Source organism: Rousettus aegyptiacus, unplaced genomic scaffold (assembly GCF_014176215.1).
Source record: "Rousettus aegyptiacus isolate mRouAeg1 unplaced genomic scaffold, mRouAeg1.p scaffold_m13_p_10, whole genome shotgun sequence".
Lineage (NCBI taxonomy): Eukaryota > Metazoa > Chordata > Mammalia > Chiroptera > Pteropodidae > Rousettus > Rousettus aegyptiacus.
In genome coordinates, this window is record NW_023416285.1 from 2659924 (window position 1) to 2683282 (window position 23359).

At 60.2% G+C, this 23359-nt stretch overlaps 1 protein-coding gene across 5 annotated transcripts in view; it reads right to left on the minus strand.

Annotated features, from left to right (window-relative positions):
• Positions 1–23359, minus strand: part of TBC1D14 (TBC1 domain family member 14) — a 74211-nt gene that overhangs the window by 45433 nt on the left and 5419 nt on the right. For 3 of the 5 annotated variants that reach the window (XM_016161232.2, XM_016161231.2, XM_016161230.2), the window contains exon 2: positions 18859–19591. In XM_016161232.2, the coding sequence (XP_016016718.2) occupies positions 18859–19574 (716 nt within the window). In that variant the 5' untranslated portion in view covers positions 19575–19591. Of the gene's footprint in view, positions 1–934; positions 985–3227; positions 5130–18858; positions 19592–23359 lie in introns of those variants that run through there. The other 2 variants (XM_016161234.2, XM_016161235.2) reach the window with 2 other exon arrangements.

Sequence of the window (23359 nt, forward strand, 5' to 3'; positions counted from 1 at the left end):
CGGCAGGGGTGCACGGACGCGATGCCCCCGCCCTGGTGGAGCAGGTTCCGCCGGCCGCGAAGTCCCAGCAGGGATTTCTCAAAGCTTCGTGGAGTCTTGAGAAAGACACCGCCGAAGTCGTCCTCCGCCCGGGGCCTCTGCGCCGTCCCTCCTCCCCTGTCGCGCTCAGGAACTGTGAGCAATTTCGGGTTCCAAAGCCGGGAGGGGCTCGGGAGGGACAAGCGGGAACACTCGGTTCCCACGGAAACGGCTGGGCACCTTCTGGGCCATCTCCTGAACCGCTGTGACCTGCCACGGCTCGCTGGTCAGGCGCCGCCTCCGCCGGGGACGGGGACGTGCGGCGCGGCCTGCGCGGAGGCCAGCGCCGTCCCCGCCGCCCGGACGGGCAGCGCCGCGCTTACTCCGGGGGCGCCGCGCGCACCCCGCAGCCTGCGGACGCCGACGCCGCCTCTGACGCCGCGCGCAGGATGCCAGCGGAAAGGCCGGCCCCCCCGGGCCGGCACAGAAACTCGCGAAGGAACAGCATTCTGGAATGCTCTGGAATGCGGACCTGTGCGACAGTCCTGCCTGCCCCGGGGGAGAGCTGGCCAGAGCGGGAGGGGCCCTGCGGCCAGTCCTGGAACCCCCCAGAGCTGGAAATGCCTGGGGCCTGTCCGCCCTCAGAGGACCTTCCCCAGCGGTGTCTGTGGCCGAGAAGGCGACCCCCGGGCGCAGAGACGGCAGGCACCTCGGGGGGCCCGGGGCGCGTGCCGTCCCCACCGGCCGTGCTCCCGGCGCGCAGGGGCCCTCGCTGGAGCCACGCGGGGCCGCACGCGCTCCCCTCCCCCAGGCCACAGCCCTGCCCGCCGTGGGGGCTACATCCCCGCACGGTCAGACCCTGCCCCCCGCACGTCTCCAAGTACAAGAGCCAGGAAGGGAGGCTGCGGCCACAAACCTGTCCGCGAACAGGAACGCAGAGGAGACGGACATGGCGCCTACCGCGACCGCGCGGCTGGGCAAGGCCGGCCGCAGAGGCACCGCCTCGCCCCTTGCCACATCCCTGGCCAGCCGGGGCCACGGTCCCAGGGCAGCCACGGGCTCCGTGCCGGCTGCTGCTGCACACCGTCCGGGAGCTGCCTGACGGAGGAGACCGGCGGGGCGGGGCGGGGCGGACAGGGCTCTGAGTCCTCCCGAGTCACAGGGAGGGGCGGGCGGGCGTCTGGGCGGCAAAGCGGGAGGGGCTGGTTCCTGGACGCAGCACCGCTCCGCTCCACGTCGGCGCCCCGCAGCAACCCGCAGCCACACACCACGACAGGACAGGCCAACGAGTCCCAAAACCCACAGACTCCTCTATGTGGGAAGTGAGGCGAAGTCACATCTGGAACTGCCTAGATGCCTCCATGAGAAACACTCATTGCGTGCGCTCTGTGACGGAGACGGCGGGTATGGGGGTGAGTCACAGGCACCGCCACCTACAGCCCTGCCCAAATACCTGCCTGGGAACCTTCAGCCCGGGAGGCTGAGCCTCCCGTCCCTGACTTCAGACACTGTTAAGGACTTTCAAAGGACAAGATCCAACTGACAACTTCAAGGTCAACAAAACCGATCTGTTCTAAATCCACAAGAGGTCACTAGGTTGGCCGGCGGGCCTTGGGCCAGGAGTGTGGTGGAACCCGCTGCCTGGCCCCTCAGTGTGTCTGCATGGTGGCACCTGTGCGAAGGGGCCGAGCAGAGTCAGTAGGTGGTCACCTGGCGAGAGGAGGTGGTAAGCGGCAAAGACGGAAATTTTACTTTACAAATGTCTGTATTGCTAAAAACAAAAAAACAAAAACAAAAACAAAACAAGCATGTATTTCTTTCGCAATTAAAAAAGATAAGACAACCAAGGATGGGAAACGACATGGCACAGGAGTGGCACTGAGCACCTGTCTGTGCCAGGCTCCTCCCCAGTGCACCTGACACAGGGGTGACTAATGAATGCACAAACACCGCGCACCCTGAGGTGCAGGATCTGGACTGGAAGCAGCGTCGCCTGGGAACTGGCTGGAAACAGAATCTGGAGCCCCGCCCGGCCCTCCTGAACCTGCACCTCTGGGCAGGCCCACAGTCTGCCCCTTGCGCCTCCCAGGTGGCTCTCTGGTGCTTGTGCCCGTTAGAAAGGCGCTGCTCTGACAAAGGCGCTGCTCTGACGACGCATACACTTTAAATCCCTGCTATCCTACTTAAAATTTCTTGTCAAATTCCTCACTCCCCAGGAGTCAAACCCCCATTCCTTGGCCCCGCAGGTCAAAGGCTCAGGGCAAGGCGCAAAGTAACCATTCATGAAGAAGCCACCGGATGGGCCCAAGCCCCGCCCCCGCTCAGGCCACACCCTCTCTTCTCAGTCACCTGCAGCTGCAGGTTCCCACATCCCTCCAAATTCCTCCTTAACCTGTGATATTCATATTTATTTTACATCAGAAAAAAAAATCCAAAAAACATCTATAATTAAAAAACTCACAAAGAAAACTCAGGTCCAGATGATCTCACTGATGAATTCTTCCAAACATTTATGAAACACACAAATTCTTTCGGAGAACAAAACTTTTACTCGTCTCTCCTACCCCAGAGGAAATCTGTTAGGTCAGTCAATAAATATACTTATAAGCATTATTCACACACAAAAAAACTTATTCAACCAGGGCTTTCTGACCCCCTTTCAAGGATCATTTGACTTGGAGTGTGCATGTGTATATGTGTGCACACATTTTTTAAATCCTCTGTGAAGGCTTTTTATTTTTTTAAATTCATATACAATAAAACTGACTTTTTGGTGTATAGCTCTATAAGTTTTAACAAATTGGTAGGTTGATTTAACCACCAGAGAAAAATCTTGAGAAAACAGCAAAGTGGAACACCCCGCGATTCAGTGTGAGGCTAGCACGCGGCGGCAGGAGCATCGGCTGGGACAAGCGCCCGGGGAAACCGCTCCGCAGCGTCCACGGCAGAGTCGGCAGGTGCGCCCTGGGTACATGTGCACAACAGACACGTGCGAGAGCACTGCGATGAGCACTCTCCCTAAGTGTCGCAAAATGAACAAACCTTACGTCCATCTCCAAGAGGACACACGGAGGTACATCTGTGCAACCGAAAACTACATAATGAAATAAAACGAACGCTGCCACCGTACAGTGACTATCTGGGTGAACCTCAACGCTGAGCGAAGCAAGCCACGCGCCCAAGTGTATGCACCCGATGACTCCATTTACCTCCACTTCAAAAACGGCAAAACCAATCCACGGCGCCAGGATTCAGAACAGTGGTTGCTCCTGAGGAGCGAGGTCCCGACGGGGAAGGGACGTGACGGAGACTTCATGGGAACTGGTGACGCTCTGTACGGGGCAGTCCCCGTCAGTCACTGAACGCCAGCTCAGCTCGGACCACTCCCTCTGGAGCCTATCCTGGGGGTGGGGGCCCTCCCCACCGAGGCCCTACCCCAGGCTCCCGGAGACCTTTGCACGTATCTTGGACAAGGAGCTGGGGACTTGTACTTTAGTTATTTCCATATCGCCTCCCACACTGGGGGGTGGGGGCGTCCTACTTGGTCTTTGTATCCCCAGGGCCTGGCAGGAAGCCTGCCAGATGGTGCTGTAGGAACAGGTAACCCATTAACTAACCCTGAAAGGCACTCGGCTATACACCTCTGATAAGTCAGAGTCCAAATTGGACCCAGCGTTCTGTGTCACAACCTCCTTGAAGTGTCCTTCGGACACCCCCCAATATTTAAACACAGGAATGAAACACTAAACAGGGATGCAGTCTCTAACATCGGCTTAGGCTTTTAAAGGAGAGAGAAGGCGGGGCGCGAATGCCTGTGTAATTTAATACAGAACGCTCCTTTACTGAGGCAGAAAATACAGATTTAGTCTTGGTCTCCACGTGGACACTAAGCCGAAGACGGAACATGCTGCTAGTTAGCAACAGCCTGCGACTGTGAGCACCACAGAGCATGCGTGGGCCGAGGCTCAAGGCCACAGGTGAGGCAAGGCATGAGAGGACTGCTTCGATTTCAGGGGCCTTCAAGGATGAGCCCGGACTAAGGCGGCAAATCTACACCTGGGATTCGGTATTAGGCAGATCTGGGTTCAAATCAGTGCTGAAGAAGCTGTGTGGCTTCGGTGAGACAGGAACCTCTCGGCTCCCTCATCCGGACAGCAGAGGCAGTGACCAGGTCAGCGGCCTTTGTTCAGTTTGTAGGCCACTGGGCTGAGCAGCTCATCTCATTTAATCCTAACCCCACTCACCTGTTATTTCTTTCATTCGACAAACACATATTGAGCATCGACTGCGTTGTAGGCACTGTGCCAAGGACAGGGACGACAACTGTAAATGATCAGAGATACAGACCCCCACCCAGGGGGCTTATCTACGGTCCCCCCTGCCTTAAGGCCACACAGTAACCCGAAGGGCATGTTAGACGTAGGTCCACGCTCCCCACTGGCGGCTCTCGGTCCTGGATGCACGCTGGAGTCGCCCAGAGAGCTGTCCTGAGGCACAGGTCTCACCCCAAACCGACGAAAACTGATCTCTGAGGGTGAGGCCTGGATGTCAACTTTTTTTTTTTTTTTAGTTTCCCAGAGAATTCTTTTGTGTAGCTAGGGCTGAGAACTTTGCTCCTTAATAAATGTTCTCCTTCCCACGCTCTCCCATTTCTTTAACTGATGCTTTAATCTACATGAAGATTGACTCCTTTCCAGCAGTTTCCATGAACACTGGATTACAATTTTTTGGATTTTGCTTTAAACTGCTCCAACAATTCTACTTACTAAAGCAAAAGTCGATCCAGGCTGCAGGCAGACCCCTGCCCCAGGTGGCTTCTGGGGCTCGCCTGAGTGTGCCCTGCCCCTCCACAGCAGCACTTCTGGGCCTCACTCCCAGAATCCAGCAGACCTGTCTTCTCTCATATGGAAATGCCTGGCCAGAGGCACAAAGAGGATTAAACAAGAGGATTTAGTCCTACGTGGATTAAAACAAACCACCCCTACCTGCAGCTCCACACTGTGTGGACAGTAGAGGGCCACATTCTGCCAATGGTCCAGGGCCAATCAAGAACATTAGCTAGGCATTAGTTGGCATGAGGGATGACAAAGCCCCAGGCTCTGTCCCTGAGGGGCTCACAGTAAGAATAAGACATAAGAAATAAGACTAAAGCCAGGCTGCAGGACAGCAAGGATAGAGCAATGCACCTAAGGGCGGCCGCCTCTGCTGGGGCACCCCAGGAAGGTTTCCCAGAAAGGGGCTAACAGTGTCGGGCCCTAGAGAGGAGCAGAAATCGCACAGGGGCACACAGGGTAGAGGACAAGGGAGCCTCTCAGGCAAAGGCCTCTGGGTCAATACCAGCCCCGTGGGCCACAGCAAAGGAGAGGAGAGAGCTCAAGGCACCTCTACGCTCCTAGATGAAAGGACCTGTGAGGACGAAGCCTCCCCGAGGACGAAGTCCAGCAGCCCCTCGGCTCTTTGAGGGTGTCCTCATTCATAAGACAGGGGCTGGATTTCCACTGCCAGTAAAGTCGCACCCAGGACAGAGGATTCCTGGGGGTTCATGGTCACCATCTCGGGACAGCGCAGGTCAGAGCTGACCAGGGGTCGGGACGGTGGCCATGAAGCAGGCAGCGCCTGTAGGAGTCTGCCCCAGGAAACCATGCGACACGCAGACGTGCACACAGGTAACTCTGTGTAATCAGAGCGCAGGAACAGACACCACTTCCGTATTGTCGGACAAGTGGCTGATTCACAGGACAGAGGACCACGAAGCCGGTAATAAGTGTGTAAGTTTTTAATTATGTGAGGAAATGTTTTCTCTAAGTCCAGAGGCAGGATACCAAACTGTAGAATCATTACACATCTTCATGCTTAAAATTCATAGAAAGTCAGTAAAGGAGCACAGCAAGAAAGAAAATTAGTAGTATATTTAACAGTAGAAAGGACAAAAATAGAATGATAAACACAAAAAGCCAAAATTTTCCTGTATATATTTAAACAAAGAGAAACTTTAAGAAAATATGTAAAAGGGGTTTATCATTTAAAGTCTCAGAAGTTCGTGCCGGCCTTGCAGACACCACCGGTGTCGCACGCACAGTCTGAAACCCAAACGGGGGGGTGTGCCCTCCAAGGGGGGCCCACTGGGATATCCGGAATGATAATATAATTGAAAAGGAAAATATTTACATTTTAAAAGTTAAGTGTACCAGATCTCTTTACTTTCAATTTACGGTCTACCGGGTCTACCCTTCATTCACTTAAGACGACTGAACCTCTACTAAGTGCCTGCATGCCAGGAAAACAAAGAACGACTAAAACACAGCCCTGCCGCCGCCCCCAGACTCAAGGTCCACGGGGGTGGGGAAGGCGGCAGGGCGGTCTCTAAAGCGGCCAGGGACCGGGACATGCAAATGAGCGTGCCCCGAGGGTGGGGGCGCCCAGAGCAGCCTTCCTAGAGGAGGCATCACTTCAGGCGAATCCCGAAGGACAACAGGAGTGCCCGGCAGAGGGAGCAGCGCGGGCGAGCGGGTGGCGACGGGGCTGCGGGCTCCGAGGGGTCTAAGCAAGGCGCTCGTGCTCACGGCCGCAGCACAGAGCGGGAGGCTTGCGCGGCCAGACGCTCCTCACGCCACGCCACGTGACGCTACGCCGCGTCACGCCACGTCACGCCACGCTACGCGTCACGTCACGCCACGCCGTGCCACGCTACGCTACACCGCGCCACGTCACGTCACGCCGCATGCACGTCACACTACGTCACGCTACGCCGCGTCACGCCACGCGTCACGTCACGCCACGCCGTGCCACGCTACGCTACACCGCGCCACGTCACGCTACCCCGCGCCACGCCACGCTACGCGTCACGTCACGTCACGCCGCGCTGCGCCGCGCCACGCTACGCGTCACGTCACGCCACGCCGCACCGCACTGCGCCGCGCCGCGCAGAGTCCGTCCTGCTGGTGTTGGGGCTCAGGTTCCAGCAAAACGATGGCGACGCGTTCAACTCACCGACTCCAGGCATTCGGTTCTATGAAGAAGGGAGACCGAGAAAAGGGACCCCGGACCCGGCCCACGCTCCCAGCCATTCCCCACGCCGCCCCCTCGCTGTCCGGGCGCCGGTCCCCTTTCCCAACCTCCCGAGGGCGGAGCGGCCACATGGCTGGTGAACGGCAGGGGCCGTGCCTGCAGGTCTGGCCTCCTCGGCGTGACACAGAGGAGCCTAGAGACCTGGGCGGGAGCCAGCTGAGCCCCCAAAGAACTGGGGGGAGCCGGCGCTGGAAGCGCACGTGCACTGCGTCTGCGCCATGATCTGTGCCGTGTTTGTCAGAGCAGCCAGCGCCCGCCCGAGTGAGTGCGGGTTACCGTGTCCTCTCCCAAACTCCCACCGCCACTCCACTTCTACTTCAAAAATAACACTCGCAAAGAAATCTCATTCCAGAGTAAGGACAGTCAACGAGCAGTCAGGCGCTAGGGCCGATCCAGGAAGCGTTTTTCCTCGTCTAACTGGCCTCAACCCTTGTCTTCATGCCAGATTCCCTTCTGCCTCTGCAGAACAGGGCCTGGGGGACCAAGCCCCGCACACTCTGGACCTCTTCTGCTCTCTCCCCTCCTGTCGAAAATGTGTCTAACACCCCACTCTGAAACCTAAAGGCTACAGGAACTTAAACCCTAACCCTAATCTCCAAACTCCGCAGACCTGCATGGCTCCCTGTAACATGTACACACAGGCTGGGCAGAAGCAGAGGGGAAATGACAGGAAAACGACTGCCCTGGGGCCCCGGACCGCCAGAGCACTCCTGGAGGACGTCACCCTGCCCCACACAGGACCTCACAGATATCCTGAAATCAACCACAACCAAGAATCAGCAAAACTGGAATTGAAACAACTCTCAGTTACAAACCCAGCTCACGTAACGTAAACAGGAACTGGCTGGTGTGGCAATCCGTGAGATGTGCGTGCACACACAGTACAGGAGGCAGGAGAGAATTTAATGTTAGCTATCTCCAAGACTGAATGTTCCACAGACAAAATATGTAAACATTTTAGACTAGGTTCTTTTCGAGGCCGAAAGTAGACTATTTAAACTGTTAGGTTATTCCACTAACATTTGTTCCGCAGAACAGATTCGATATCCACCTGAGGAAAGGGAAGTTGGTTAATTAGTAAAAATAAGCCACTGGCTGACGACTTGCTTTGCAGGAATGGATTTGGGTTTGCCTGTAGGTTTCTCGAGATCCAACAAAGTCCTAGACTCCCACAAAGTATCGCGCATTTCGCTCTGAGCCACCCCTCCCAGGCTGACCACGACCTCACCAAGGGCAGGACCGAGGCGGGCTGGCAAGGCACCTGAGCACAGAAACCTGGGAGTTCCCAGAAAGACACAGCGCGTGACTCCCTGACAGTGCCAGCACACTGAGAGTGTTCCCAAACCGGGAGCCACGTGGGTCCCGGAAGAACACATTCCCCTTTCCCCCAGCCCTCCAAACGCGCTTGGGAAATCAGCGAGGCGGTGAGGTTTATCAGGAACACGGCCTGGCTGTGAACGGGACAGACAGGGGACACAACACACAGGCTGAAGTCCCTCCTTGCTTCGGTTCACACCGTTCCACTGCCACTGACTCCACCATGAAAGTCCCTGCCCTCCCCGCTGAGGGGGCCGAAGCTCGGCCTCAGCCACCAACACGCAGGGCTGAACGCAGTAAGCTGCTTCCTCAGATCAGAGGAGCTTCCTCGGCCAGCCACGGAAGGAAACAGGTTGTCACGCCCGCTGGGACGCAGAACAGGTCCCTGGTCCCCTACGTCAACACCAAGTGGAGAGGGTCCCTGGTCCCCTATGTCAACGCCAAGCAGAGCACCGGCTGGACCGGGAAAGGCCACGGACCTGCTTTCAGTCGAGTCCTGAGGACCATTGTCCGCCCCTCAGGATGGAGCTGACCCTTTGTTTCTCCTTTCCCCTTTGCTGCTGCTGCTCTTGAGGGCGAGTCGGGATTTACAAGCCTCCATTCACTCGCCACTCGCCACTCGCCCCTTCGCGTGATGAGCAGGAAAGACGCTCGTGAGAAGACGGCAGAGACGGCCGTGCCGAGCGCTCCGTACCACTGTCTCCTTATCACCATTTCGGAGATAAGAAAAGCAAGATGCGGGAAAGGGAAGCGACCGGCCCAGCCGGAGGGGTAGGGCGGACACAGTGGCATCTTGGCTCTGCACCTGCGCTCTCTGAATCCCCATGGAGCCCTTGCCCCCACGCCGGAGGCACAACGAACACCTGCGGGACACAGCCCCTCCCTCTCTGCTGTACTGACCGTCCCCGCATGTTCAGATATGCACTGAAGGCACAGTGTCTCCATTCTCGACAGCGAGCGCAGCAGCCACGGCCCCCAGCCCTGTCCACCACGCCTGCCTGCCTGCCTAGCAGGCCACCTCGCCTCCGTTTCGTCCCCTCCCCCAGGTTTCTTTCTGCCGGCTCTCCCTGGCTTCCTACGCCTCGTTACTGAGTCCTAAGTTTCCTAACCACCTCATGCTGCTTTCACACACAGCAAGAATACGGTTAAAACCAAGTCACAGACCCGTGCAGACCACGGGGACCAGCGCCCAACAGCGGGACTTCCACAACAGTGGCAATGGTCAAATCTGAGCTGTTAATGCAGTAGCCACTGGCCACACATGGCTGCTGAGCCCAGGAGTGTGACTGGTGTGCCTGAGGAAGCAAATTTTCCATTTCAATTAAATTTAAATAGCTACATGTGGCTAATGGCTAACATACAGGACAGCACAGGTCTAGACTCTAGCACAGGCGCCAACTGTGCCCAGGACCCCAGATAACCAAACAGGGCGGCTGCTGCAGTGGGCATGAGCGACTGTGGGACCACGGGCATGGGCTCAGGTTGGTGGAGGCCATCGGACAGACATGTGAAAAACCAGGCAAGTCCCCACCAGCCCCTGAACCTCTGTGCCCACCATGGCCTTTGACCAGAACACCCTCCTCCCTGGTCGCGTTCGGATCTCTGCTCAAGCGTCAGCTGCTCAGTGAGACCCTCCCTGACCACCCGCTTCCCTATGACCACCCGCATCCCTCCCCGGATACCCTGCATGTTCTTTCTCCCCAGCACGTGAAGCCTGACATGGAGCATCTCTGCAGCTGTGTGCCCACAACGGACTGCAGGTGCCATATGGGACTTTTATTTGGGGAAGGGGCTTGCTGGCAGCTGGGTCCCCCGCACTGGGTCCCGGGTGCACAGTCACCAGAGAACTGAATGATGTCTGAATTCAACCATCTGACAAGCGTTTACTGAGTTCTAACTAGGTGACGGCACGGGATGAGTGGGATGCAGTCCTTCCGGGGGGACCCAGGCTGGGGGACCCATCAGACGACACGGCACGATGGCAGCTGCCACAGCAACGGCGTGAGCCGGGAGCCATGTGGCCACGGCCAAGGGAGCCGCCACCCTTCCCGAAACCCTCTGGCAGGTCCTCCTCATTGAAAGTGACACGGGAGGGCAGGAGGGTCACCAGCCTGTGGGAGGAAAGGAGGCGCTGATCCCGGGAGGTTCCCCCCACGGGGCTGCACAGGGACGGCCTGGCCCAACTGCGTTCAGCGCCTGGGGACAGCCCCAGCACGGCGACGTGCCGCAGCGGGGGAGCGAGTACCACAAAGCGGGGCAAGTCCCGCCGCGGCTGTGGCGGCTTCGTTCCAGTTCCCACGGCCCCTTCCCGCACGTCACTCCGGCTGCGCCCATGACACCAGGAAGCAGCCGCCGCCATCATGTCCCTGAGAGGGGACAGACCCCACGCTGCCCCCGAGAGGGCTCCAGCCCCGGAAGACGCGCTGAGGGGTGCTGCTGCAAGGCGGGTCTCCAAGGACTGGCACGGCTGGGAGACGGGGCCCCTGGGGAGCGGCGGTGACACACACAGGCCCCCTCCAGGACCTTCCACGTGGCCCCTCTCGTGTGCGCGCACAGAAGGCCCGCGTGGCTCGTCCCCACGCGGAGGCTGGAGGGGACCCCCCAGCAGAGCTGAGCCTTTGCAGAGACGGTCAGCGACGCCACAGCTCGCGGAGGTGAGGGGTGCCGGAGTGAGTGAGCCCCACGGTCCGCAGGCCTCGCTCTGGGCAGCGCTGGCTGTCCAGGCCGCGCCTGCCCAGGTGCCCATGGGGTGGCAACGACGGGCAGCCAGCCGGGTGTGCGTGGGGTCTGCTGGAGCAGGCCGCGGGCCGAGGAGGAAGCAGCACCTCCCGCCCAGCATGACGACGGTCCACGGTCCCCTCGGGAGCTTCCTCCCGGCGTTTCCTTACTCTCTTGCTGCCCCAGCCTTGGCCCATCAGAGGGTCACTTGAGACCGCGTCCACGCCAGGGCACAGTGCCCCAGAGCCGACACCAATGTCCCACGCAGCTCCTTAGCAGTGGGGCCGGCTGTGAGCGCCAGTGTAGGAGAGCCCCACGGCCCTCTCAGGGCTACTCGCCGTTGTCCCCCATGCCGCCCTCTCCCTGAGGACAGGGTGCTGCTCACCAATGGGAGTTTCCTGATGCCCAAGGCCAGCCCAGCAATCAGTGCCCACCACAACGGTGGCCCAGCCTGCGAGAGGAGTGGCCTGAGGGCACTTCACTGCCCTCCTCCAACCCTCCCTGGCCAGACAAGCCGGGCACAGCTGGAACACGACCTGACCGCCGGGGTGGAGCGCCCCGTCAGACAGACCGGGGGTGGGGGCTGCCCCTCCCGCCGCCAGCTCGCCTGGGCCGGCAGGCCTGTCTATCCACACAGCCGAGACCCCCCACCAACCTGCAGCCTGCGGGCCTCCCGCCCTGCTCTTCTACCCCTTCTGCCCACCCGGGTCTCCGCTGCTGACCCCTGCTCCTCCCACGGTCCCTCGCCCTCCAGATGCCCCCTACTCTCTACCCAGCTGAAAGGCCAGGGCACACTCTTACACGTGCCCTCGACGCCTGCCTGCCTTATTTCACTGCACTCAGCAAAATCATGACCTGGCCCCCACATGCCCGCGCAGGGGGCACACTGGAGAAAAGACGCAAGCTTGCTGCCCGGGCTGCAGCCACCTGGTCGGGCCCTCGATGTCCCCCACGGTCACGCGCCCCGCCCCTGCCTCTCCCCCTCGCCAGGTGACGTCCACTGCTCCCTCACGCCTCTCACCCCTCCCTCCAGCCCACCCTCACTGTCAGCTGAGGCCCTGCTTCCTGCTTCACCAAAGAAAGAACTTCCGCTGACACCACCGCGTGGCAGCGAGCACGGGGGGCAGCAGGACGCGGGGCAGCAGGACGCGGGGTCTCTGCTGGTGGGAACGCTCGGCGGGGCGGCTTCTCGCCACACTCGACAGACTCCTACCGTTCGATCCAGCAGTCAGGCTCCTTGACAGCCACCCAGAGGAGCCGAAGCCTCACGTCCACACAGAACCTGCACAGACGTTTACAGCAGCTTTACTCATAACCGCCTAAGCTTGGGAGCAAGACGTTCTCTGCAGGAGAATGGACAAATACACTGTGCAACATCCAGACAACGGAATGCTATCCGGAGCTTAAAAAAAAAGCAAACCAAGCTATCGAGTCACGAACGGCCACGGAGGAACCTCAATGCACAGACTAAGTGACGGAAGCCAGTCTGCAAAGGCTGTATCCTCACGACACTGTGCAAGACAAAACTCCAAGTGAGAAGCTCAGTGGTCACGGGGGTGGGGGGCGGGGTGGAGGATGAACAGGTGGCTGCTCGGGCCACTGAAGCCGCTGTGTGTGGCGCCGTGACGGTGGACGCGTGGCATTGCCCATCTGCCTATTGCAGAATGCGGCAGCGCCCGCTTGCGTGAAGCATGGGCTCCGGGTAATTGCGCGTCAGCGTAGGTTCATCGGCTGTCACGGGCGCCACCCTGGCAGCGGAGGCCGGTGGGGGGAGGCTGCACGGATGGGGGGGACCTCTACTTTCTGCTCACTTCTGCTCAATAAAACTGCTCTAAAAAAGTCTATTTTAAAAAGTAAATATGTTGAAGTTAAAAATGTATACTCAGACAAAAGAACAGTGAAGAAGTGTTAAAAACAATAAAGTAGCCTATGTGCACTGGAAAAAAGAAAGACTTCCACAGACTCCTACGGCCCGTCATCGCGCAGCGTCCGTGCCCACGCGGCCTGTGAATCTAGACGATTCCACCAGCCAAAGCCCAGTCCTGCACTTGAGCGCCGAGTCCCACTCCTTCCCAGGCAACTCGAGACCGATGCTCCGGAATTCTCTCCCCTCTCAGATATGTTAAATTTCTTCTCTTTTATTAACTGTCTCAGCTATAAACAAAAACACGTGTTTCGTCAACCTTAAAAAAAAGAAAAAGCCTCACCACTCCCTTCTCCAGCCACCACCGCACTCCTTGCCTCTCCGCAGCCCCCAGAAGGGCCGTGTGCGCCCGCTGTCTGCAGCTGTGCCGCCCGGCAGCCTGCGCCACCGCAGCAGCTCTGGGCGAGGTCGCCAAATGGCCACTTCTCAGCCCTCACCTCCCCGACCGGCCGCCTCGCTGCCTCGGCGACCCGCTGCCACGCTCGCCCCCCTCCCCGCCACAGGCTCACTCCGTCCTCCTCTGACCGCTCACGTCCACGGTCACCGCACCCGTTCCACGCCACCCGCAAGGCCAACACTCCAAGCTCCTACCTCCTGCCCGGGCCCAACCCGCCGAGTCCAAACTCCTCTGCTTCCTTCTCCAAAACAGCTACTTAACCACCCCCTGCCTCAGTTTCCTCAGCTATAAACGAGACTTATTTACACTACTCACCTGAGCTCATCAGCCTTCAGTGCAGGATACAGAAACCGCTCCAGGAATTTTAAGCAGGAAGAGATTTAACTCAAGGAACTGGGGGATTTTGAAACTTGTTAGGGCGAAGTACTGGGTTCTAAACAAGGCTCCCAGGGGTGCCTCCTGAACCGTACAGAACCGACGCATGGGGGGCGGGAGGCGGAGGGGCTGCCACCTTTGAGCTGCCACCAGAACTACGGAACGAGAGAACGCGAGAGGCTCAGGAAGCCACCAGCTGCTTTTCGACGCTGGGGTGCAGCACGCAGCCTCCACCGTAGCCTCCGCTGCAGCCTCCACCGCAGCCTCCGCTGCAGCCTCCACCGCAGCCTCCACCGCAGCCTCCGCCGCAGCCGCCTGCAGACATGCAGGGAACGACACGGGGCGGCCGCGGGAGGGCCTTGCGTCTCCATGACAGCGCCGGACAGCAGAAAACAGCCAGAGGGGAAGGAGAAACGGTCCCCGCCTCTGGTCCGCCTCTGACCCCTCCGGCAGGGGACACGGGTGCTGCCGGCTCTGCGCAGAACCCCAGCTGCCAGCCTCTGGGCCGTGCACGCGTCTGTCTCCAGCCCCACAGGGACGCAGCCTGGCCGGGAAGCGGCCCGCACTCTGCCACATCGCCCTCGCGCGCGGTCGCTGAGTTACGCAAGGCGGCCGCACGAAGTCTGAGGACGGCACCTGGCAGGCACCAGACGCTGCTCGGCGCCCCCTGGGCCTCGGGCTCCGGCTGCCCCGCGCCTCTGAAGCGCAGCCGCCCTGCCGGCCGGCCGGCCCGCCTCCCCGGAGGGAAAGCGCAGAGCACGTTTCTTCCTTCGTGCTGCTTACGGCAAGCAGCGCTAACGCCCCCTCCAGATCATCAGGTTCCCGGAGCCGCGGCCACTGCAGAAGCTAAGATTCCAGTCGAACACTTTCAGAGCAAGTCGAAGAGCCCATTTAAGGATTTATTTTTCTTAAGCCAGTGGTTTCAAACTTTTCTATAGAGCAGAACCTTAAAAAAAAAAAAAAGTACAATCTACGTAAAAGCCGAAATAAGGCAGAGAGCAGGGCCGGAAATCCAACCTGCCCCGTGCTCCGCCCAAAGCCTCACCCATGTTAACTCATTTAACCCTCCTGCGGACTCTTCCCAAGACTACAGTTAACCCCACATCACCCATATCCCTGGGGAATCACGGAGCGTGAGGTTCTTGAGGCCACACAGGTCAAAAACGGCAGACCTGGGGTACAAACCTGAGTCTGAGCGGCCTCGGCGCTCAACCGCCAACTCCTTGCATCTCTGAACTACGACTCGATGCCAGCGTGAGCCAGACACAGACTGTGCCCCCAGGTGGCTCCCGGCCAGGCCACGCAGCCGACCGGAAAGACGCGCCATTACGGTTCTTTAAACGCGGCCGGTCGCAGCGCAGCTCCCGGCCGCCGCAAGCTCTTCCCTCTGGGCCCTGTCACCACTTGCCAAGTTCCTGCGCATCCTTCAGATGCAGCTCCACCGCCTCTCTGCAGCGAAGGAGCCTCGGATCATCTCTTCGGAGAGCTGAACAAGGGCGACGCCCAAGGTGTCAGTGGCCAGAGCGAATCCCCACCCTCCAGACCGAAGCAGCTCAGCGGCCCTGACCCCGGGCTTCTCGGGAACAACCCTGTCTCCTGAGGAACGCGAGCATGTCACTGAGCTCTCACACCTGCTGCCCCGGCCCCTAGATAAACGCTGTGAAGCTACACCCGGCTCAAAGGATGCCTCAGCGAGTCCCCGTCCCCTCAACATGAGGATCCTGCTCGAATTACATTACAGTGGTAAATTTCCTTCAAGGAAGCAATTAAATACCAACATTGTACAACCCGCTAGTCCGTTCTCAAAGGCTGGGTGACTTTGCCCATCTCCCCAACCCCCGCCCCCACCCCATTCCCCTGGGACCTGTGGCAATGCCTGAGGACATTTCTGGTTGTGACAGCTGGAAAGTGCTACTGGTATTTAGCGAGCAGAGGCCAGGGATGCTGCCGAACAGCCTTCAGTGTGCGCCGGCCTCTCCCAGGGGCTCCTCCGTCCCGAGATGTCCACTGTGCCAACGTGCGGAAATCCTGATCTAACTTTTTCAAGGACGGGCTGATTGAAGTGAGCGCTGTACCGGGATAAGAGCTAGAAAATACTTTAGGAAACGCGTTTTTTGGACATAACTACTTGTCATAGAATCACAGGTCCCCACGACTTGTGTGGTACCAGGAAGTATGCCTGATGCTTTACCCATCTGACCTCTAGCTTTGTACAGCAGCTCTACGCTCCACTTAAGGCTCAGAAAGGCGAAGTAACTCGCCCCAGGTCACACGCCTATGACGCAGGAGAACTCACACCGAACCCAGCTAGCACGACTCCTGAACCAGCACTGCTGACTGGTACCTCCCCGCACACGCTCACACACTCATGCACACTCACACGCCCATGACAGCATTCATTCCCCACTCCCCCAATGGCAAGCTCCCTAAGGGCAGGGACCATCTTTAAGCTCAGGTCGGGGTCACCACAGCCGAGGTGAAGAAGGGATCAAAGGGACAAGTGGGAGCCGGGCCTGCAGCTTGCCGGTGGCAGTGGTCAGGCCCAGCCAGCCCCACCCCACCCAGGCCACCCTCCTCAGGCAGTCAGGATCAACGGATCCGTTCCCTCAGGCCCCAGGGGCCAGGCCATCGCGGCCCTTCCTCTGAGACCAGCCTCCCACAATGCTGCCCCCTTCTTCCTGCAACCTGGACATGGACTCGGGGAGGTAAGGCGTGCGGATAGGCACCAGGCTACAGGAGTCGCTTGGGCTCGGGATACGGTGGAGAAACAGGATGGGTGACTCAGAAGCCTAGGCTGGGAACCCCAAAGGACCAGCCCTCGACAAAAACTCCCGCAGTCCGAAGACCTACTACGTGCCAGGGCCTCTCTGTAACTCCCCTGTGAATTTACTTACCTGTAAAACGCATAGTGGGTTCCAAATATTTTGGCACAGGACCCTTTCCCCTTCGAAGGAATTCTAGATTGAAACTCTTCTAACGCTTTAAGAGTTTAAGACAAGAAACTCGCCAAACTTGGCCTGTGGTATCGCATACCTGATTCATTTGTCATTACTATTGTGCCCGCTTCCCGAAGGTACTTAATGATGGCTCACGATAACGTCACGGCCACCAAAACAAGGCCAAGGAGACAAGCACCAAGGGCTAAACCGAGGAGGAGACTCTTCATTGCCACGGCACAAGCTGAGCGAAATCTCCGAGCAGCAGAGCCTCGGCGCTTCCTGTCGCGGAGGAGAGGCAGCGAAGAGACCGGGGATCAGTCACGGCGGTGAGGACAGGTAGCGGCACCTCAGCGCTCGCTGTCTGGGTCGGTTCTGCTCCGCACGTGCGGACCCGCCTCGTGCCCCCGGCCGCCGCAGGAAGGCAGCCTTCGCCATCCCCACGGGGCAGACGATGACCAGGACAATGAAGGTGAGAGGACGACGCCCCTGAACTGCGGCAGGCGTCACGTGCTAGGCACTTACCAATGTTGCTCTAGATTTGAGGAGACTGACTCAGAGAGGTGCAGTAACTTGCTCGAGGTCACACAGCAAGGACAGGGGCACAGGTCTGTGAAGAACGAAGCTAAGCTCTTTCCTCTAGGCTGCTTCCCAGCCACCCTCACTTTGAGTGAGGCTCCCCACATGTGCCAAGAAATCCAAATGATTCTGAAAACCTGTCCCCCGTGCCCCCCTGAGGAGCTGTATCTAACAGGCGCCCAGGTGCCATTCATAAACAGGAAATGCTAGAAACACCGACCCGAGCAGAGCTCGGTCCCACCACACGAATCTGAACTGCGACGACGATTTTAGGGCTGTGGTCTCCGCAGGGAGAGCGACGAGTCTCCCCTGAAGTTCCCGGGCTCCTCGATGAAGCCGAGCGACGAATCGCCGGCTTCAGAGGCCAGGAGCTCCGCTGGCGGGAGCACCGATCTGTCTGTCGCCACATCAGAGCGAACAGGTGCCCCACGAAGCCACGGCCTGTGTCAGAGACCGTCTCACGCGGGACAGGCCTCCGACTCCTCAGCGATGAGCCCCACGCTCAGCTGGCGGAGCGACGGAGGCCGCGGTCGGGGGCGCGGCCACAGGGGTCTCTGGCTGACTCGGCCATCAAGTCGCACCGTCTCGAAGGGACACCCAGCACTACAGTGTGCAACGTGGGTTTTGCTAGGGGCACACGCATCCGAGTAGCCAGGGTCAACCACAGAAGCGCCCCCACCGCCAAGCCCTGGCCCCGGCCCCCGGTCGCCGAGAGGCAGCTGCGGAGCAGAGCGCCATGCCCCGCACACGCTCCACGGCCCGCGCCCTTCCTCGTGCGCGCCGCGGGGTGGGCGTTCGGGCGCGCTGTGCGCCTGGCCGGCGTGTCCACCTCCGCCGCCCGGCCCCAGCCTCTAAGCCCTCCCACAGCCATTCCCCGCGACCACTGCTACGCCTCGCGGCTCCTGTGCTAGCTGCCAAGAGCAGACGGAGCCTCGGACACCAGCGCTTGCTGAGCGGAAACGTGAGGGCGCAGACAGGAGGCCGATGCTGCAGGCTGTCCGCAGGGCGCGCGGTGAGACGTGGGGACCCGGCAGCCCTGCTCTGCCGCCGGGTGGCGGGTGAGGGCGCACGTGGCGGCGCGCACCCCACCGGCAGGGCTGGAGCACGGACACGGGGCCGCCCGGGGCCGCCCGCCCCGAGCCGCGCGAACGGGGGGCCGCCCACGCTGACGCCACCACCCGCGGCACCCCCGGGGCCACCCACGAAGCTCCGGCCATGGGCATAAAGGGCCCTTCGGAGGGGGAGGCTGACAAAGCGAGGTTGCTGACTTGGTTACACGGACCGCTGCGGGTCGCCCTCGGTCACAGCAGGTCAGAGGCCGAGAAGTGACAACAGACTGTGGGAGTGAGCCAGGGACGCAGAAGTGACAGCCAGTTGTGACGAATCGAACAGCAGAATCGCCAGCGGACCAAACCCCCAGGGCCCTGGCGCCTGTTCGCGGGGCGGGACGCACACACGCTCCACACAGAGCAGCCGACGGCCCGAGCCCGACGGCCCGGGCCCCCTGGGGGGACAAAGGGCATTACCTGGCAAAGAAGTTACTGAACGGTCCCAATATTTTCGATTTGCTTCCCTCCTCAGGGTTGTCCACACAGTCCTGCCGCTGCAGGTCAGGGGTTTCCTTGACGGAGCTCAAGGTGACGTCGGTAAACGGTGGGTCGTCGTCGGTCTCCAGGGTCACGATGGCACTGGAGCTGCTCGTGACCACGAGGTCCAGGATGTCCTCATTGCTGACAGAGAGCGTGGTGGACAGCTCTGTGCCGAGGCTGGACACGCTGCAGACGGAGACGTCGTCGCTGCGGCTCAGGGCCCGGGAGCTGGGGCTGCACAGCCTGACCGCGTCGTAGCCCGTCCTGGGGAACGTGGACGACTTCCGCACGCCCGGCTCCCGCTCAGCGCCGGCGGCAGCGGGTGCGAACGAGGGCAGTGGGCACGCGCTGTGGCAGGCCCGCTCGGCGCCCAGCTCCGCCTCGGACTGCTTCCTCTGCCCATGGGCCGCGCTGCAGGGCACCGGCTCCGGGTTGCTGATCTCTAGGGTGGGAATGCCGGAGTCCACCGACGTGAGGCTGTGCTGGTCCGAAGTGCCGAGTTTCGGCTTGGGCCCGGGCTCAGGCGATGAGAGGGACCTGGGCGCCTTGAGAGGCAGGTGCTGCAGGGTCTGAGTGCAGTGTCCTGCTCGACCGTCCAGAACGCCCGTCAAGGCCACACCATTTGTGGAGCTGGAAGGGTTTCCATCAGTCATCTTGGTCCAAGGAGAAACTAGGAAAACATCAAAACGGAAATTAAGGCAGTGGGTGCAAAGGCCAAATACGCCTCTCCTCTAACGCATAGCTCAAAGGTCCCGACGACTTTTTACTGGGGAATCCTTGAAAAAAGTCCTGTGTACTCAGGTTTGACTTTGGGACCGGAAGCCGGAGTACTCACGTTTACTACCACGATGTAAAACGACAGGCAGATGGCGCAGAGAACGCACCCGGCTCCGCGTATACAGGATAATCGCCTCGGCCACCCTCGGGACCGCCCGCCGGTCACACCTCGGACCCCCAGGGGGGCACTGGGAGGATGAGGGCTGTGCCGGGCAGTGAGAGCTTTCTGCTTTTTGTGCTTTTTAAAATTATGCACAGGCTACCTCTGTCAAAAGTCAGTCAGTGCGTAACCCATGCAAAAGTCAAGATCCGACTGGTTCTGACACAATGAAGATCGAGATGTCTTCAAGACAGAGAACGACCGGACTGCTCGCATGTGCCACATCCGGGGACACTGCCCGACCACATCCAAGTCAGCAGCGGCCATCCACTGATGTTACAGACCTCGCTCAGGCCTGCCAGGCAGGCGTACTGCCCCCTTCACCACAGAAGAAACTGGTGCGCAGCAAGGATAAGAAACAGGTCCAAGGGCACACTGCTCCTCAGCGGCGGGGTGAGGGTAGAGGGGACTGACCCCCGAAGAGGCCATACCTCGTGGGTGAATGGCTCGGTCTGAGGTAATAAAAACCCAGGTCAGAAGGCTGGCTCGGTGAGGACAGGTAATCAGTAAAGGGAAAACAGAGACCACGAACCGACAACAGAGACGTGAGTCCAAGCTGGGAGTGCCACACCCGGGTCCAGGGCCCTGCGCGCTGTCCTGTGGCCGGAGCCTCGGGCTGGGCAGACGGGGCGGCACGGCCCCCAGCGGCCTGGGAACCCGGCTCCTGCCACGCCACCTTCTGCCGTTCCTCACAGCGGCCCCGCCCTTCGTGGCGCCGGGAGCCAGTGCCCCTGTGGGCACCTGACGCCTGACGGCCCGAGGCGGAGCTGAGGCGGTGACGCTGGTGCCGGGGGGCGGCTGCAGACGCCGCCGAAGCCTCGCTCGCCCCCCGCTGCGCACCTCCTGCCGTGCGGCCCGGTCCCTGACGGGCCACGGCCTGGTACCGGGCCACGGCCCTGGTGTCGGGGCCCCTGCTTTAAAATGTCACAATGGCAGATCTGGTGGCACATTTAATCCGTGGAGCAGAACAGCACAGGGGACGGGGCTTTGGGTTTCGACGCTCCTGGTTCTGATCCCGGCTCCGCCACACTGTCTTGGGAGAGTTAAACAGAGTCCCGTGGGGAAAGCGGCCGGTGGCCCCCCCCCCCGCCCCCCGCCCCGCAGCTGCTGCCATCAGGCAGGGCACCGGAGGTGACACAGCTCGGCAGAGGGACGACGACGGCCACGCTCCTTCGACGTCGCTTCGGCGTCTGCTCCCCCCGCAGGAAGCCTGGCCTGCCCTCGATGCCGACGCAGCAGAAGCGAATCCTTCAAAAGCAGAAAAGGCGGGAGCGGGCGAAGTCCTTCCCCGCCGGACGCTGACGGAACCGGTCGGCACAGCGCTCGGGCAAACGCGACTGCGAAGGGACGTGTGGAAACGCGGCGTTCGAAACAGACGGAACCACGTGTGGAACCTGAGCACGACCCGGGGGCAGGGGCGGTCGCCCGGCCGCGGCGCCAACGCTGCAGCTGCTCCGAGCGGGGCCGCGCCGCGCCGAAGCGAAATCACAGACGAAACCAGTTTAAAACAAAAGTGAAAGTACGAAGGTGTTGCCGAAAAGAAAGCGCCCCCCTAACCTAGAGTGAACACTCAGCCGCCCTCCGAAAGGGTCTGGGTGTCACCTCGCCACACGAGGACACACCGTAAATGCTTCACGGCTCACGGTCCCCTGAATTTCCTGGGCTGAGCCTCTCCCGAGTCCGCAGCCAGGGCTCCTCGGTGGCGAGGCCGCAGCAAACTGTCCCTGGGACCCCGGGAAAAGCCCTGAACTGAACCTCGACTTGGCTGCGAAACAATAGGGTTCCCACCAGGAACAGGGAGAGTCAAAGGCAGAGAGATCGGAAAGTTCTTTTTTTTTTTTTAACTAATAGGAAAACGCAACAACAAACATTTTTGGCTGACCTCTGCCAACGTCAAACGAAGGTAATTAGAATGATCGGAACACCAGCAGCACTTCCGCAGGTCAAACTGGCAAAAAGCCTGGGCAAGAGAGGCGACCCTCCCAGAGCTGAGCCCTGAGGCCTGGCTGAAATTCCGGCCCTGCCACCACCAGCTGAGGCAGCCTCAGGGGACGCACTCAACCTTTCTGAGTCTCGACCTCCCTGGTCCCCAGCAGGGACCCGGCCATGCCACGGAAGCCCCAGGCGGGCCTGAGGGTTAGTGAAATGACAAGGCTTGGTGAGGGCACCAGCAACCCTGCACGTGACGCGCTCAGGGCCCCGCACACACGAATCCCCCCTACTTCGGCTCCACGAAGAGCTGAAACACCTGCCAAAACGGACTGAAATTGAAACGCTGACCCTAGACCAACAGGACCACGTAACGGGGGAACCCAAGGACCCCTTCTCCCAGGGACCAGGACGAAAGCACAGGGAAGAACGAAACAGGCCGACCGAGGCCGGCCCGCTGGGGCTGCCTCCTCCTCCATCCTGCTCCGCCCCAGCGGCCCGGAGAGCAGCCAGGGGCCTCTTCCAGGGCGACCTTTGAGCCTCCGCCAGTTCCAAGTCCAGCTTAAGTTCCTTAAACCTCAGGAACAGGGTGTCAGCCTGCAGGGAAATAAACTTAAAAGGGAAAAAGCACTTCCGCTTGCAACACACTCTAAAACCAAACTCTGCAAGGGCCAAGGCCACCCGCCCTCAAACCCTCCCACCTGGCGCCGCCACTGCCATAAAACCAGAAGCCACACTCCGGAGCACCTGCCTTTGGCCAGAGCCCGGGGGGCGGGGAGGGGGGCTGCACAAACAGTGTGCTTCCCAGACAGGCTCGCAGTGGGCTCCGGGAGGCCGCCGGGAGGCCGGGCTGCAGGTGCCAGCCTGCCGCCAAGTCACGTGTTTTCTAACGACAGAATAAGCCTCAACTCCCTGAGCTGGCACAGGGCCCTCCCAGTCCATCCGTGCCAGCCTCGTGCTGTCAGCCTTACCTCTCATCTGCGCCCCTGGGGATCTGGCAGCAGGTGCCACAGGGAGACACAGCACCACGGCCACCTCCTCCGACAGGCCTTCCTAACTGTCCCAGGAAGCTGCAGGCCCTCCTTCCTCCTGGGCTCTTTTCGGCCACACCCCACCTAAAACAACTGCGTTTACGGCTGTTCCCAGGTCTCTCCGCACAGTGCTCGAAGCTTCTGGACGCCACTGCCTGGCCAAACGCCCGACATGAATCAATTACTACTAACGACTGCGTTCTAAGTGAGCGGGCTTCAACAGTCCACCCAAGAAACATCTGCCGAGAGCAGGGTCGTGTCCCAAGAATACGGTGGGTAGCAGGGGTGACATGACAGGGGGGAAACCTGCCCCCCCGGCGTTCCCGCTGCGTGTGGACGAGGCGCGGCGAGTGGGCAACGGCCCCCGTGCGTCACGTCCACTGCGCGACGAGCCGGCGAGGACGGCGGTCGGCAACGGATGACAGCAGAACAAGCCCTCCCTCTACGGCCTCCTCCCAGGGACCACACCACTGCGGCCCAAGGACACAGCCCCGCGGGAGCGCCCGCAGCAGTGCACACAGCCCGGCACGGCCACGGCCAC